Source organism: Sarcophilus harrisii, chromosome 5 (assembly GCF_902635505.1).
Source record: "Sarcophilus harrisii chromosome 5, mSarHar1.11, whole genome shotgun sequence".
Lineage (NCBI taxonomy): Eukaryota > Metazoa > Chordata > Mammalia > Dasyuromorphia > Dasyuridae > Sarcophilus > Sarcophilus harrisii.
The window spans coordinates 192,114,273-192,131,393 of NC_045430.1; the positions used below are offsets into that span (position 1 = coordinate 192,114,273).

General features: G+C 33.9%; 1 protein-coding gene across 1 annotated transcript; it reads left to right on the forward strand.

Annotated features, from left to right (window-relative positions):
- The first annotated feature begins 5,085 nt into the window (after window positions 1-5,085).
- TAS2R40 (taste 2 receptor member 40) lies at window positions 5,086-6,129 on the forward strand. Its single transcript, XM_012551085.2, has one exon. It carries the CDS (start codon window positions 5,086-5,088, stop codon window positions 6,043-6,045), a length of 960 nt encoding a protein of 319 aa, XP_012406539.1. The 3' UTR covers window positions 6,046-6,129.
- Window positions 6,130-17,121: the final 10,992 nt, after the last annotated feature.

A 17,121-nucleotide genomic window follows, 5' to 3' on the forward strand; every position in this document is an offset into this window, starting at 1 on the left:
TTCAATAAATGACTTGGTGACAAATCAACCAAGTAAATGAGGATGGAATAGAAACTGGTTACATTCTCTTCCACTAAAAAAGTAATATAAGATAATTAATCATTGCATTAAATTAAAAACTTTTGTATAAACAAAATTCAGTTTAAAAAGGAAATGGGGAAAATCACTGCATCATAATCTCTGACAACAGTATGATATTAAAAGTATTTAGAAAATTATCACAAATATGTGGCTAAAAATATATTTCTCAATAAATAAATAAAAGGTATAATATATGCATATATGTTATATAACATGTATATATAATATAAAAATAAATAAGAGAATATGAACAAATTGCTCTCAAAAGGATTGAAAACTATTAACAGTCATTTTAAAGATAAACTTATAAGCTTTTATCTTCTAATAAGGAAATTATCAAAGAGGTCAAAAGATTGAAAATGTCAACATTGGAGACACTGTGAAAAGGCAAACATATTGCTATACTTTTGGTATAGTTGTGGATAGTTTAATGATTCTAAAAAGTAACTTGGAATTATATCCCTCCAAAAAATGGTCATACTCTTAAACAGAGAAAATTCCTAAATTAAATCTATGCTCCAATGAAGTTGAAGATAGAAATAAAATTCTCTTATGCTTCAAAATATTTATAGAAGCATTTTTGTGGTAGCCAAGAATGAATTGGAAACAGAGTAGGTACTCTTCAGTTGAGGAATGATAAAATAAGTTTTGGTACATGAATATAATGTAATAGTACTGCTCTAGGGCAATTGTTTGATGAATTTGTGGTTTTTAATGAATTGATTTCCACTCACCACCACCCCTTTTTTATTCTTTGCTAAAAGGTAAGACTTACTTGGCTCAGGAAAGTACAAAGATATATTAGGAAACAAATATGCATGTGAGTTACAAATGAAAATAAGATATAACTAAAAGCAAAAATAAAAAAATAAACAAATGAAACTTGGAGAAGAGTCTAAGTGCAAAATAATAAACAACCCAAATAACTACTCTCTTTACTGAAAAGGAAAAAAAAAAAACCATTCACCATATTTGTAACAGGGACCAAGCAATCAACAAGTATCTATTAAGAAACACAAGGCAGAGCATGTTATTAAGGATAAAGTCATTAAGGACAAAGGAAAATAATGTCACTAAAGAAAAAAAAAAGAAGCTGGTTCTAGGAGGAGAAAATTAAAGTGTCCCACACTATCTCCATCTATAATTCATTTAAATTTTCTTTTAAAAATTTAGATGCTATATTATTTGGTGCATATTTTGGTAAAAATTATTGGGAAAATTGGAAAGCAATAAGTTAGAAATTGGGCATAGGACAATATCCTATGCCATTTACCAAGATAAGATCAAAATTAATGTTATGGTCTAGATATAAAGAGAGCTATTACAAGAAAAATTGCATAACATAGAATAATAACATCAATAAGACTTATAGATAGGTGAACAATTTAGGAATAAACAAGATATAAAAAGCAGTGTGTGCAAAACTGGATAATTTTGATTACATCAAATTTAAAAGATTTTGTACAAATTTTCTATACATGTTATTAACTAAAATGATTGAAGGGGAAAGCAATTTGGAATGGATATGGAAAAATTGGGAGACATTCATTGTTGATGGAATTGTAAATTGATCCAACCATTTTGGAAAGTAATCTGGAATTATGTTCAGAGAGTTGTTAAATTGTTTATAACTTTTGACCCATAAATACCACTAGTAGGTCTATTTCCAAAGATAATTAGGGGAAAATGAAAAGATTCTGTATATTCTGAAATATTTACAAAGGTTTTCCTTGTGGTGGCAAAGAACTGTACATTGCAAGGATGTCTATCAATTGGCAAATGATTGAAAAAGTTATTGTATATTTAAAATGAAAAGCTCAAGAATCTTAGGAAAAACATGGATAGCTTTGTACAAAATAATAAAGAATGAAATGAAGAGAAGCAAGAGAATGTTGTATACAGTAACAATATTGTTTTAAGAATAACTTTGAGTGACTAAGTCATTTTGACCATTATAAATAACCAAATTAACTACAAAGTTTACATAAAGGAACACACTATCTGCATTCAGAGAAAGAATTGATAAATAGAAGTATGCATTTGTGTCTAATTGTTTCTAGGGTAAGGGGAAGGAAGAAAAAGGGGGAAAATGAGAATTACATGATAACTTTATTATATATTTTAAAAGAATATATTTATATTTATAGTTTCATGCACAATCATATTTTTATTCTACTATGTTGTAGAAATGCTTGCTTTATTTCTTGTTGAAAATAAAGTTTTTCAACCAGAAAATAGCACAAGTAATGCTTTAATGTGAAAGTATCATAAATAAGGCCCACACTATTCCCAAGTATGATCTAAAGCAGATTAAAATGTAATTGGGAAATTTTTACTAATATAAATAGAAATACAATAAAACACTGATGATATTACATTTTAAAACAAAGTCAATATGCAGCCTGCAAGGATCCAGCTATATATTTTCTTGGCCTATTTTCTATTTGTGTCTTATGCCACTGCTTTAAAGAATAGTACTATGAATATTATTGTACCATATTCTTATGGTACAATAATGACAAATTACTGACTATATTAAGTTTAAAAGTTTTTATACAAACAAAACCAATGTTGACAAGATTAGAAGGGAAGAAGAAAACCAGAAAAAACAATTTTACATCCAACGGTTCTGATAAAGGCTTCATTTCTAAAATAGAGAACTGACTCAAATTTATAAGAATACAACCATTCTCCAACTGATAAATGATCAAAGGATATGAACAGACAATTTTCAGATGAAGAAATTAAAACCAATTCTAGTCATATGAAAAAATGCTGTAAATCACTATTGATCAGAGAAATGCAAATTAAGATAACTCTGAGGAATCACTATACACCTCTCAGATTGGCTAATATGACAGGAAAAGATAATGATGAATGTTGGAGGGAATGTGGGAAAACTGGGACACTAATACATTGTTGGTGGAGTTGTGAACTAATCCAACCATTCTGGAGAGCAATATGGAACTATATCCAAAGGGCTATCAAATTGGATTCAGCAACATTTCTACTGGGTCTGTCTCCCAAAGAAATCATATAAAAGGGAAAAGGACCCACGTGTACAAAAATGTCTGTGGCAGCCCTTTTTGTAGTGGGAAAGAACTAGAAATTCAGTGGATGCCCATCAGTTGGAGAATAGCTGAATAAGTTATTGTATATGAATGTTATGGGATATTATTGTTTTATAAGAAACAATCAACAAGATGATTTCAGAGAAGTCTGGAGAGATTTACTTGAATTGATGCTGAATGAAGTGAGTAGAACCAAGAGAACACTGTACAGAGCAACAACAAGAATATACAATGATCAATATTGATGGATGTGGCTCTTTTCAACAGTGATCTGATTCAGGCCAGTTCCAATGGACTTGTAATGGAGAAAGCCATCTGCACCCAGAGAGAGAATTATGGGGATTGAGTGTAGATCACAACATAGTATTTTCACTTTTTTGTTGCTGTTTACTTGCTCTTTGTTTTCTTTCTCATTGTTTTACCTTTTTGATCTGATTTTTCTTGTGCAGCATAATTGAAGAAATATGTATAGAAGAATTGCACATGTTTAATATATATATTGGATTACTTGCTGTCTAAGGGAGGGGATGGGGAAAGGGAAAGAGAAAAAAATGGAATATAAGGCTTTGCAGGGATAAATGTTGAAAATCATGCATATATTTTTAAAATAAAAAGGTTTTTTTTAAAGAAATGACAAATTAGATAGTTTCACAGGAACCTGAGAGGATGCCAACGAACTGATGCAAAATGAAGTCAGAAGAACCAAAAGAACAACTTATACAATGATAGCAAGAGAAAAACATAGTTGAAAAACTTTAGAACTCTGATCAATGCACAGATAAGCCACAAATTCAAAAAGCTGAAATTTAACACAGTATTGACCTCATGTCAAATAGGTAATGGGCTTAAACTGCAGAGATAGAAATACATCTTTGGGCGTAGTCAATGTGAGAACTTGTTTTATTGAAATATGTATATACATATACATATATATATATATATATATATATATATATATAGCTAGATTTTATTTTCAGAGGGCCTGGGGAAGAAAACGAGGGGTATAGATCTATGATACACATACACATCTATTATGTTTTATATCTGATTATGCCTAATTTGTCTTTGGAGAGGAAAATCCTTCTCAAAACTCCTTTTTTATAAAGTATTCCTAAGCTTATGTCTCTTCCTTTCTTTCTAATGCTCTCCAAAGGAAAAAAAAAACCATAGAGACTCTACATGGAGTTATGCTAATAAAAAATGAGCAAGATATATAGAAATATTGTCACAGAACCTTTTTTCTACATATAGTTAAGCTGACATTTTATTTTGATTTTTTCTGTTCATTATTTCATCCCACCATGCTTTCCTGAAGAAATCTGATTCCAAAGTAGTAGCATTTAAGGAATGGGTAATACAGAAATTCTTATTTATGGCATAAAAATAATCTAGACCCAGAATTTCTCACCAGAGTAAGAAAATAAACAAAGTCAGTGATCTGACCAGGCTTCTGAAGTCAAGGAAGCTAATTTAAAAGACCAGTTAACCTAGAATGAAGAAGGATTAGTCAGAGCTACCAAAGATTAATCAAAGTAAATTTATATGTGACACCAAAAAAACTTTGGCATATTGGCTATTCTATCAGACATGAATTTGGAAGGACTGATATGGATTCTGGAGATAGAAATAAACAATGATATAAACTGTTATCAAGTTCTTTCTTTACAACACCCAGCTGAAGGCCCAAACATAATGTGTCTGTGACAAATGGAGACAGGACTAGTAATCAAATCCTAGTAATTTGCATTCCCAGCTTCTCAACTTGTGATCATGTGACAAGCAAATTTAGAAAAATTGGGAATGATCATTAACTGAATTTAATAGGCAATAGGTACCTTGAACATCTGTTAGCCAGAGGATTAAGAAGCAAATGTGAACTGGAACCTCAGTCTGAGAGTGAAGTTGAGGACACAAAAAAAAAGAAAGAAAGAAAATGACAAAGGTAACTGATTATACAGATAATGACATATCTGAACCTGTTCTTTTGATCACCTTAATAGTCCCAGGAATTGAGTGCATCACAGGCATGATTGGGAATGGTTTCATTCTGACTACAAATACCATTGAGTGGCTCCAGAACAAAAGACTTTCCACTAGTGATTCTATTTTGATGATTTTGAGCTGTTCGAGGATCTTGCTACAGTTCTGGATGATGGTGGAAAATACTTACAGTTTATTATTTAGACTTTCTTATAATCAAAATGTAGTGTATAAAACTTTCAAAGTCAACTTCATGTTCCTGACCTATTCTAACCTCTGGTTTGCTGCTTGGCTCAATGTTTTCTACTGCATCAAGATTGCCAACTTCACCCATCCCTTATTCCTTAAGCTAAGGTGGAGAATCACTGGATTAATGCCCTGGCTCCTTTGTCTATCAGTCTTTGCTTCTCTGTGCTGCAGTCTCCCCATTTTAAAGGATGTCTACAATGTTTATGTTAACACTTCCATCCCAGTTCCCTCCTTGAACGCCACAGAGAACAAATACTTTACAGAGACCAATGTGGTGAACTTTGCTCTTATCTACAACCTGGCCATTTTCATTCCTCTAATCATGTTCATCTTTGCAGCTACCCTACTGATCATCTCTCTCAAAAGACACACACTACAAATGAAGAATAATGCCATGGGTTCCAGAAATCCCAGCATGGAAGCTCACATGAGGGCAATCAAAGCCATTAGTTTCTTCCTCTTCCTCTACATTTTCAACTTTGTGGCTTTGATCCTCTACATGGCCAATGTCCTTAGTGCCAACAGCCTTGGAACTGTTTTGTGCAAGATTATCATGGCTGCCTACCCTACTGGTCACTCTATTCTCCTGATCTTTAGCAATCTCAAACTAAGGAGGACCTGGAAGAAGCTTCAGCACAATCTTAAATTCCACATGAAAGTTTGAAAGTAGTAAATGGTACCCAGAGTACTTGACAGGGATCTGATCCAACAAGCTTGGCTTTTTCCTCATAGTCTTCATTGATTTCTCTTGTCTCTTCTCTGCCTAGCATTTAAAGTTCTGCAAAATCTGTCTCCTTTCCAGACTTATCACACACTACTCCCTCCATACATTCCATATTCCATATTCCAATATGGAATGCATATTGCAACTAAACTGGTCTGTCCCTAGAACTCCCACCTACATTGTCCCCATTCTTGCAATACATTCCCTACTCACCTCTTTGTCTTAGAATTCTATTTCTTTCCAAGATTAGCTAACATTACACCTCTTTGGGGAAGATTTTTTTTTGTGATATCATTAGTTATAAGTACTTTATAATTCCTCAAATTATATTTTAGATGTTTACATGTAGTTCTCCAATAGCATGTAAGCTCCTTGAAGTTGGGGATGAGTTCTTATTTTGCTATCTTCAATATCTCCCATATAGCACAGTGTCTTGTATTTAGCAGATGCTTAATAAAGGCTTGTTGAACTGAATTGCATTCTGCCTATCTCCAAAGGATTCTCTAGATACCCAAGAGCTAGGGATTAGATTAGACTCTTTTTTATTGTAATTATGGTGTTGAGGAGGAGGTATCCCTAAACCTACAAGTATCCTCCTCCTCAAAAAAAAAAAGTTAACTCATTGATATGTCTAAATTCTTCATCCCTAAAACCTTGAGCAAATTCCTCCTTTTTTATATTTTGTGATCTCAAAATAAACGAAACCTTGCATATCAGGCCACTGCACATTATCTCCTTCCCACCCCACCCTCCTAAACCACCACACACACACATACACACACATACACAATGTAAAAGCTACTTAGACAATGTTTAACTGAATTACTGGTACCAGGAGAATAAAACATTTATGGAACCTTTTTTGCTTCAAGTACTTTTTGGGGAAAAAAACTATTTATTGGGGTCATATTTAAAGCTTAATACAGTTTTATTGGGGAAATGTAAACTTGGCTCTGCCAAGGTGGAAAGATTGGGTATGAGTCATGGACCATGTGTTTTTCATCCAAGGACTAACCTAAATGACTCTGAAGAGGTTTATCTCTGAACTGGATGTGGAGATGAAATTTTCAACCACAGTACTAGAAGAACAGCTATTGAGTTATTGCAACCTCTGTCGGTGAAAAAAAATGTCTACCACCACAATGAAATCAGTCCAGGAAATCTCTCAGTAAGTACTTCTAGTAAAGAGATAGCTAAACTATTTATACATTTTTTTTACTACTAAGAAAACATTCAGTGTTTTCCTAAATGAGGACATACCAACAAAGGGCTAGCCTATATTAGAATATGACTCTCTCACTTCAATTCCTAGTTCCATTGTCCTCACTATAAGGATGTTCCTCAGTATCCCAGCTGAGACATTGTAGCAGAGAAGAGAGTATTCAACTTAACAGTCAGGAAAATTGGCATTCAAACCCTGCCTCTGATATTATCTGTATGACTCTGGGTAAATTACTTAACTGTTCTGAACCTCAGTCTCCTTGCCTATGAAATAAGTGTAAGCTCACTTCTAGTTTTAAATCTTTTTAAATGTAATCTCTGAGTCCCTTCTAGTTTTAAATCCAGGATTCTAGGAGCTCTCCCTCTTCAAACTTTCTTAGACAACCTTGTCTGGATCTCTTTTTATCATAACCATATTCCAACTCATATCATATTCATTTGCACAAATACATATATCAGAGGGCTAGCAGCATCCCCATTAGAAACTTTAAGTCCTTTGTGGCACAATCTATACAATTTTTCCCTCTTTGCATCTATAGTCCCTAGGATAATGTTTTGTACATAATTAGTACATCATACATCTTTGCGGAATTGAACTGAATTAAATATGAGTATCCTTACTTAACTGGGGCTTCAAAACCACCACGGAACAACACAAAACATGGTTACAACTCGACCAAGCCATTAATTTGAACTGTTCCAGGAAAGGAAAATAAATGAGACTTTTAATATTTTAATTCAAAAACACAAACAAAAAATAAAACTCTACAAAAACTGCAAGATCTATTGGAAAACATTTTCAGAATGTAATATAAAATTGAAAACTCTCTGCCTTAGAACTGTCACCAAATTTAATACCTATCAATTTATCTTTATCTCTTTATTTAAAGAACCCTTGAGGATAGGGAGGAAGTCAGAAAGAGGGGGAAATAGAATTTGGAGAATGTCCCATCCTGAAGCAAATTGACCTCTGACAGAGCTGGCAGTAGGAGCAACAAGGTGGCACAGTAAATAGAGCACTGGAGTTGAAATGAAGAAGACTCATCTTCCTGAGTTTAAATCCAGTCTCAGACATTTACTAGATGCATGACTCTGAACAAGACCTCGTTTGCCTTTGTTGATCTATAAAATGAGTGGAGAAAAAATGGCAAACGCTACATTATCTTTGCCAAGAACACTCCAAACAGGATCACAAAGAGATAAACATTACTAAAATGACCAAATAATAGCAACAAAGAGCTGGTAATTCCAATGAAAACCCAAACTGGGACACCTCAGAGTCTAGGACAAGGAGGTAAAATCTGGAGCTGTCTGAAGAAATCTGGATTACCATGTCCCCCAATGTCCAGAAAGACTCTTAGCCTATAAAGGAAGGGGTGAGTTGTTCTATGGGTGATCTCTGAATCCGGAAGGATATAGTGGTTCTAAGGAGCAGTTTCTCATAAATTCAATTAACTTGCTGAGAAGCAAAAGGATCTTGAGTTTACAAAGAGTTCCAATTCCAAATTTCTCTATTTCTGTTGAAGATATTCTTCCAGTCACATGGGTACACAGTTTCCTCATTTCTTCCTTCTTTCTCTCTCCACATCTAGTTAGCAAGTGTTTCTCTGTAATATTTTTGCATCTTCCCCTTCCCACATTCACACACTCTCTGTGTTAGCTCAAATCTTTACAACCACTTGCTAAGACTATTTCAATAACTTTCTAATTGATTTTTCTAAATAATAATAATAATGACAATAGTCAAAAATAACAATCATCAGAGTTAGTGAACATTTATATAGTACCTGCTATGTGTCAGGCACTATGCCTTTAAGTATTTTTACAAAATATTATCCCTTTTGATTTTTTTTAAATTTCTTTTTTATGTAATATTTTATCTTTCTCCTATTACATGTAAAAAAATTTTAACTTTCATTTTTTTTAAATTTTGACTTCCAAATTCTCCCTTTCTTTCCCTCTCCTCCTTCACTGAGAAGGCAAGCAAGTTGATACAGGTTCTACCTGTACAAACACGCAAAATATATTTACAAGTTAATCATGGCATGAAAGAAAATACAGACCAAAAAAAAAGAAAAATAATAATTTTTTTAAAAAGTATACTTCAGTCTGCACTCAGACGCTATCATTTCTTTCTCTTTGGATGGCAGCATTTTTTCATCATAAGTCCTTCAGAAATGTCTTAGATCAGTGTATTGCTGAGGATAACTAAATCATTCACAGTTGTATAATATTTTCCTGGTTCTTCTTATTTCACCTTCCATTAGTTCGTGTAAGTCTTTCCAGGTTTCCTGAAAGCATCTTGCTCATTATTTCCTTTTTACAACAGAATTTCATTAGAACCACATACCATAACTTGTTCAGTCATTCCTGAGTTAAAGGGGCATCCCTCAATTTCCAATTCTTTGCCATCAGTAAAAGAGCAGCAATAAAAATATTTGTACTCATATAGGTCCTTTTCCCTTTTTAAGATATCTTTGGGAAACAGACATGGAAGTGTTATTGTTGAATCAAAGGATATGCGTAGTTTTATAGCCTTTGAGAAATAGTTCCAAACTGCTCTCTAGAACGATTTAATCAGTTCATTACTCTACTGCCAATGCATTAGTGTCTTAATTTTCCCATATCCCCTGCAACATTTGGCATTTTTCTTTTCTGTCGCATTAGTCAATCTGATATATGTGAGATAACAACTCGGAGTTTGGTTTTTTTAACATTTTTATTTAAAGTCTTGAGTCCCAAGCTCAGAAGCACAGATGGCAGAGAGCAGACAGGTTTTTGCCTGAACTCTTCCTGGCTTCCCTCACATCAACACCAGATCAAGACTCTGAACTGGTTTTGGAGTGACTGAAGCCATAACTATTTGGAGTGTAACAAATTTCCAGCATAAGATATTTTGGAAGGACTTCAGAAAAGATTTGTTTCAATCAATAAGGGGAAGTGGGAGGAAGGGAGGGAGAAAAAAATTTGGAACACAAGGTTTTACAAGGGTGAATGTTGAAAACTATGCATATATTTTGAAAATAAAAAGCTTTAAAGAAAATAATAGAAATAATAACTGACAAAAAAGAAAATAAAAAGTTTTTAAAATAATAATAATAAATAAAGTCTTGAGTTCCAAATTCTATCCTTCCTTTCTTTTCCTACTTTCCCCCCTCACTGAGATGGTAAACAACCAGATATAGATTACATATATGCAATTATATAAAATATTTCTTTATTAGTCATTTTGTACAAGAAGACTCAAAAGAAAAATTAAAGAAAGTTTTAAAATAGCATGTCACAATCTATATTTAATTAATATTAGTTCTTTCTCTGGAGGCAGATAGTATATTTCATCATTGGTCCTTTGGGATTGTTTTTGATCATTGTAATGCTGAGAATACTAAGATATTTGCAATTCTTCACTGAACAATATTGCTGTTACTTTGTACAACATTTTCCTGGTTCTGTTCACTTCACCATGCCCATGCATAGGTTAATACAAGTCTTTCCTGGTTTTTTCTAAAATTATCCTATTTATCATTTCTTACAGCAGAGTAATATTCCATTATAATCATATAACACTGCCTGTTTAGCCACCTCCCAATTGATGACCATCCCTTTGATTTCTAGTTTTTAGCCACCGCAAAAGAACTGCTACAGATATTTTTGTACAAATAGATCCTTTTCCATTTTGGAGAACCTAGGAGTGGTATTGCTGGATCAAAAGATGTATACAATTTTATAGCCCTTTAGACAAACTTTGATATTGTTCTCCAGAATGACTGAACTCCACAGTTCACAACTCCACCAACAATGCATTAGTGTCTCAGTTTTCCCACATCCCCTCTAACACCCAACATTTGTTCTTTTTTGTCATATTAGCTATTCTGATAGATGTGAGATGGTACCTTAGAGTTGTTTTAATTTACATTTCTCTGATCAATAGTGATTTAAAGCATGTTTCATATAACTATAGTTAGCTTTGATTTTTTCGTTTGCAAACTGTTCATATCCCCTTTGACCATTTTTCAATTGAGAAAAGACTTGAATTTTTTATAAATTTGATTCAGTTCTCTATGTAGTTGAGAAATAAGGGCTTTACCAGAAATATTTGTGGCTAAAAAAAACTTTCTCAGTTTCTGCTTTCTTTGTAATTTTGATTGCACTGGTGTTGTTTGTGCAAAAGTTTTAATTTTTTTAATAATCAAAATTATCTATTTTACATTTTGTAAGGCTTGGTCCCAAATTCTTCATTTATTCATAAATCTGACAGATAAACTATTCCATGCTAATATATCATATTTGTTTATGGTATCACCCTTTATGTGTAGATAATTTTGAGGGAGAAAAATTTTAAACACAAGGTTTTGCAAAGGCGAATATTGAAAACTCTTTGCATGTATTTAGAAAAATAAAATACTATTGAAAATCTTCAATTTCAAAAGAAATTCATTTTCTGATGAATAATATTCAGTTTTGCTGGATAGATGATTCTTGATTGTAATCCTTACTCCTTTGCTCTCCTGAATGTCATATTTCAAACCCTCTGATCCCTTAACATAGAAGCTGCTAAGTCTTCTGCTATCCTGACTATGGTTCCATAATATTTGAATTTTTCTTTCTGATTGCTTGTAATTTTTTCTCCTTAACCTGGGAGTTCTGGAATATTCTTGGGACTTTTAATTTTGGGGTCTCTTTCATATGATGATCAATGGATTATTTTAATTTCTATTTTATTCTCTGGTTCAAATATCATGGCAGTTTTTCTGTATAATTTCTTAAAAGATAATGTCCAAGGTTTTTTAATCAGATGGTCCAGTGATTCTTAAATTTTCTCTCCTGGATCTATTTTTCAGGTTGTTTTCCCAAGATTTCCCATTCTCTTCCATTTTTTTCATTTTTTCGATTTGATTTGGTTTTTTTCTTGATATCTCATTTGTCCAATTCTAATTTTTTTTAATTATTTCTTTCAGTGAGTTTAGAGAAGGCCTTTTCTTCTCTGAATTTCAGTATACCTTTTTTTCTTTGCTTTTTAAGGAGTTCTTGTCAGTAGATTTTTGTGTCCATTTACTAGTTGGCCTATTATATTTTAAAGGTGTTTTCTTTAGTATTTTTTGCGCCTCCTTTACCAAGCTGTTGACTCTTTTTCAAGACTTTATTGCATCACTATTGTTTCCTTTTTCAATTTATTTCCTCTATCTCTCTTATTTAATTTTTAAAATCCTTTTTGACTTCTTCCAGGAATTCTTTTTGGGCCTGAGACCAATTCACATTTTGCTCTGAAGCTTGGAATAGAGCAGTTTTGACGTGATTGCCTTTTGATTGTCTGTTTTCATCTTTCTTGTCATCATAATAATTTTCTATGGTCAAAGTTCTTTTATTGTTGTTTGCTCATTTTTCCAGACTTATTTCTTGACTTTTAACTTGCGGTGCAAGAGGAACTGTCCCAAGTTTCAGACTTTTTTGCTGCTATTCTCAGAACTAGTTCTGGGGACCTCTTAAGTTTTCAGCTCTTCCAAGGTGATAAGATATAAGGGGAGATGTGATCACTGCTCTCCTAGCCTGTACTTTGGTCTGTGAGCAACTACTGGAATGGTGCCCAGTGTCCCTACTCCCCTGAAGTACTAGTACTGCTCCTCACTTTAGAAATGCCTACCAGGATTTCCATCAAAAGCCAGCAAAGGCACACCTGTAATCTCCTTTTGACCAGTTATATGACCCCCTTACTATCTGTGGCCTGATAGATCCAGAAACTGCCATGGCTACCACTGTTTCAGTCACCTCTAAAACGTGCTTCTAGTTTGCTATGGCAGGGCCGTCACTAGACTTTCATCCCAATGCAACCTTTTATATTTTCTTTGACCAAAAATATTGTTTCACTCTTTCCATTTAGGGATTATGCTGCTCTAGAATTCACTTTGACACATTATTTTAAAATGTTTAGAGGAAATTTCTAAGAACTCAAATAAGTCCCTACCTTTTTTCCATCATCTTGCCCTATCTCATTTGATTTTATTTCTGTTTCTCTTGGAAACAGGATATACTGTATCCCCGAAAATAAATTCTCTGAATTTCTCCCTCCTTCTTTTCCTTCTTCTCCTTCTACTTCTTCTTCTACTACTTCTTCTTCTTCATCATCTTCATCTTCTCTCTCTCTCTCTCTCTCTCTCTCTCTCTTTCTCTCTCTCTCTCTTTCTCTCTCTTTCCCTCTCTCCTTTCCTCCCTCCCTCCCTTCCTCCCTCCGTCCTCTCCATCCTCTGTCATTCAAAATATTCATAATCTCTTCCATCCCTCACACCTTTTCAGTTTTTACACTTTAAACTGCTCCCTAACCCCCAAATACATTACAATAAAATGACATCAGCCTCCTTGCTACTCCTTGAATAACACACTACCCCAGCTCCGGCTATTTTCACTGGCTATCCCCTGTACCTGGATTTCTCTCCTTCATCATCTCTACCACCTGGGTTCCCTGACTTCCCTCAAGTCCCAGATAAAATTCCACTTTCTATAGGAAGAATGTTTTGATCCCCCACTTTGATTCTGATAGCTACCCTAATAGATTATTTCCAATGTATCTTATGTAATTTTATTTATCCACATTTGTTTGCATATTGTCTCCTCCCATTATTCTTCAAGGTCTTTAAAAGGAAAGACTATCTTTTATCCTTCTTTGTATCACCAGCATTTAGCACAGTTGCTAACAGGCACTTAGTAGGTGCTTAATAAATGTTTATTGACATCATATTACACATCAATGGAGTCATAAACTCGCTGACATATGTATTTTTTTCCAATAATAAAGGGCACAACCTATCCAGTGGAGGAACAACAAAGACATCATCATTACCTAGATGAAGACTTAATAGCACTAAGCAGTAGGTAGGCCTAAGGAAAGCAAAACAATGGACTTAGCAGAATTACTTGCAACCTTGTAGCAGGTGCAGATGGGTTGTCCCTCCATCCCTGAGCTCCTGATGCATGTTCCCTATGTGTATACCTCCATGGGTAACTCCTAGACATAATCATTCTTCCCACTGAGGTTGTCCATATTTCTGCATGTGTATCCCTAGTTTAAGTAGTAAATTCTCCACTGCTACTCTTTTTACTATGTAATTTAATTAAATTAATTTGCTTTTAACTTATTTTGACCTCTGGCTTACTAATGTAATTAAACACAGCCTTGGGAGCTTATAAGCTATGGTTTGATTGATACAAACCCATACAGATGCATTATGTATAGTTTTCTGGGGGTCTCATTACAAGAGGGGTGTGCCAGATATCATGTTTATTTTTCAAGCACAAGTGATATTCAAAATCTCAAACATTTAATGTTAAAGAACATTTGATGTTCTTTATATTTTATTTTTAAAATTCCCTTTTGAAAACAATATGTGATGCCCTTTTTTTTAACCAGATTGGTTACATAATATGGTTTTCTTTAGTTATAGTTTTGTCATAAAAATAGATGCTAATGTTAAATATTTATTGTTGAACATAATGCACTTTAAAAGTCACCTGCTTGTCCTTTTTATATTGGAAAGGAACTGGAAACTGAGTGGATGTCCATCAGTTGAAGAATGGCTGGATAAATTATGGTATATGAATGTTATGGAATATTATTGTTCTGTAAGAAATAATCAGCAGAATGATTTCAGAGAGGCCTGGAGAGACTTACACGAACTGATGCTGAGTAAAATGAGCAAAACTAGGAGACCATCATACAAAGCAATAACAAGATTATATGAAGATCAATTCTGATGGACGTGACTCTTTTCAACAGCAAGGTGATTCAGGCCAGTTCTGATGGTTTTGTGATGGAGAGAATCCTCTGCATGTAGAGAGAGATTGTGGTCACTGAGTATGGATAGCATTTTCACTTTTTTGTTGTTGGTTGCTTGCATTTTTTCTTTCTCATTTTTTTCATTTTTGATCTGATTCTTCTTGTGCAGAATAATAATTGTAGAAACATGTATAGAAGAATTTCAAATATTTAACCTATATTGGATTACTTGCTGTTTGGGGGGGATAGGGAAGGGAGGGAGAAAAATTTTGGAACACAAAGTTTTGCAAGGGTGAAAGTGAAAGGATGAAAACTATCTATGTATATGTTATGAAAATAAAAAGCTTTCAACAAAAAGTCATCTGCTACTTAAACTGTACATGAGAATTTCCAAGTGAGCAGCTACACTGTAAAAACTGCTCATACAGAATGACAGGAGTATATGAAGGACTCACTCACATGAGTAGAAGAACTAGTTGGTACTAGGAATTTTTCAGAGAAGTGACTTAGAATTTATAATTCTTTAAGAAAGGAAAGAAAGCTTGTGGTAGTCTAACTCTAGAGTTGAGGCTATAACCTTTCATTGGATCAGAGAATAATTCCCTGGACTATTCCTGTGCATACAAGTCAACCTATGAGGAACAGGAATGAACTTCTGAAGACACAATTATAAATGATTCTAGTAAAGAGAAATGAGGAGAGATGTCAGAAATATGGATATGAATGCACAGGGGACCATCAATCATCTTAGATGCAAAATGAGTAAAGAGTCAGCAACTATACTCCTAGTAAATGGCAGAACATGTACCATAATCTCCTCAATGAAGACTGTGAATTTACAGCTAAAGAAGAGGACATAATGAGTGAGCTCTAAGGCCCCATCTGTTAAGTTCCCATGTCTGACCTCCCAGATGCCCTTCCTATTATTCTCTCTCCCCCTTCTCCAAAGAGCTTCACCATCATAAGAATACAAGAGCTAGGTACCCATTTCTTGAGTGAGAAAACCAGGAATCAGCTCAACAAGAGAAATAGTACTAGGGTATATCTGACCATAGCTCTCACTAATGTTTACTTTTGTAAGTTTGGTAAACACTGTCATATGTGGGATCTGGGATCTGGAGCAACATGAGCCAAAGACCAGAATAAGAGACAATAAAAACAACTAGGTAGCACAGTGGATAGGGCATTGGGCCTTGAGTCAAGAAGACCTGAATTCAAATTGGTCCCAGACACTTACTAGTTATGTGACACAGGACAAGTCACTTAATCTTATTTGCCTCAGTTCTTCATCTGTAAAATGAGCTGGGGATGGAAGTGGGGGCAGGGAAGAAGAAAAACAAAATCTACATGATAATTTTGTTGTATATTTGAAAGGAATAGCAAGTTGTGCATAGTAGATTTGAAGTTACATATGCAATTATCTTTTTTATTGTACTGTTATAGAAATGCTTGTTTTAGTCCATTAACTTAATTTTTTTTTTATTTTAAAAAGACCAACACAGATAAAAATAAGAGACCAATATAGGCCCTTCAGTCAAGGAAATCACATTCTAGTGAGGGAGGAGGAGGAAGCTGGAACATAAATAAACAAGATACAAAGTAAATTATGATATAGACAGAAAAGAGATCTGGAAAAGACAATCTAGGAAGATTTGTGGAGCAAAAGATCTCCTTCTCTCTCTCTGTCTCTCTCTGTCTCATATCTCAATCTCTCTCCCACCTCCCTGTCTTCCTGGGCAAGTCACTTAAACCTTTGCTTTCCTCAATTTTCTTATCTGTCAAATAAGGATAATAATGGTACTTTCACCTCCCAGAGTTGTAAAGATCAAAACTTATAATGCTATATAAATGTGAACTATTGTTTTAGCCATAAGATTTAGAGAAAGCTTTCCCTAAAATAGTGAACGTGAAACCTGACATTGGCTTTGAAGACTAAAAAGAATTCCCACAAAGGAGATGTGAAGAAAATTTACTATAAATCCAGAGAATGGCCTATGCATTCACAGTAGTAACAAAGGATAGGATGA

Coding starts and splice junctions, on each gene's coding strand:
- TAS2R40 (XM_012551085.2), top strand. CDS start 5,086: ATGACAAAGGTAACTGATTATACAGATAATGACATATCTGAACCTGTT.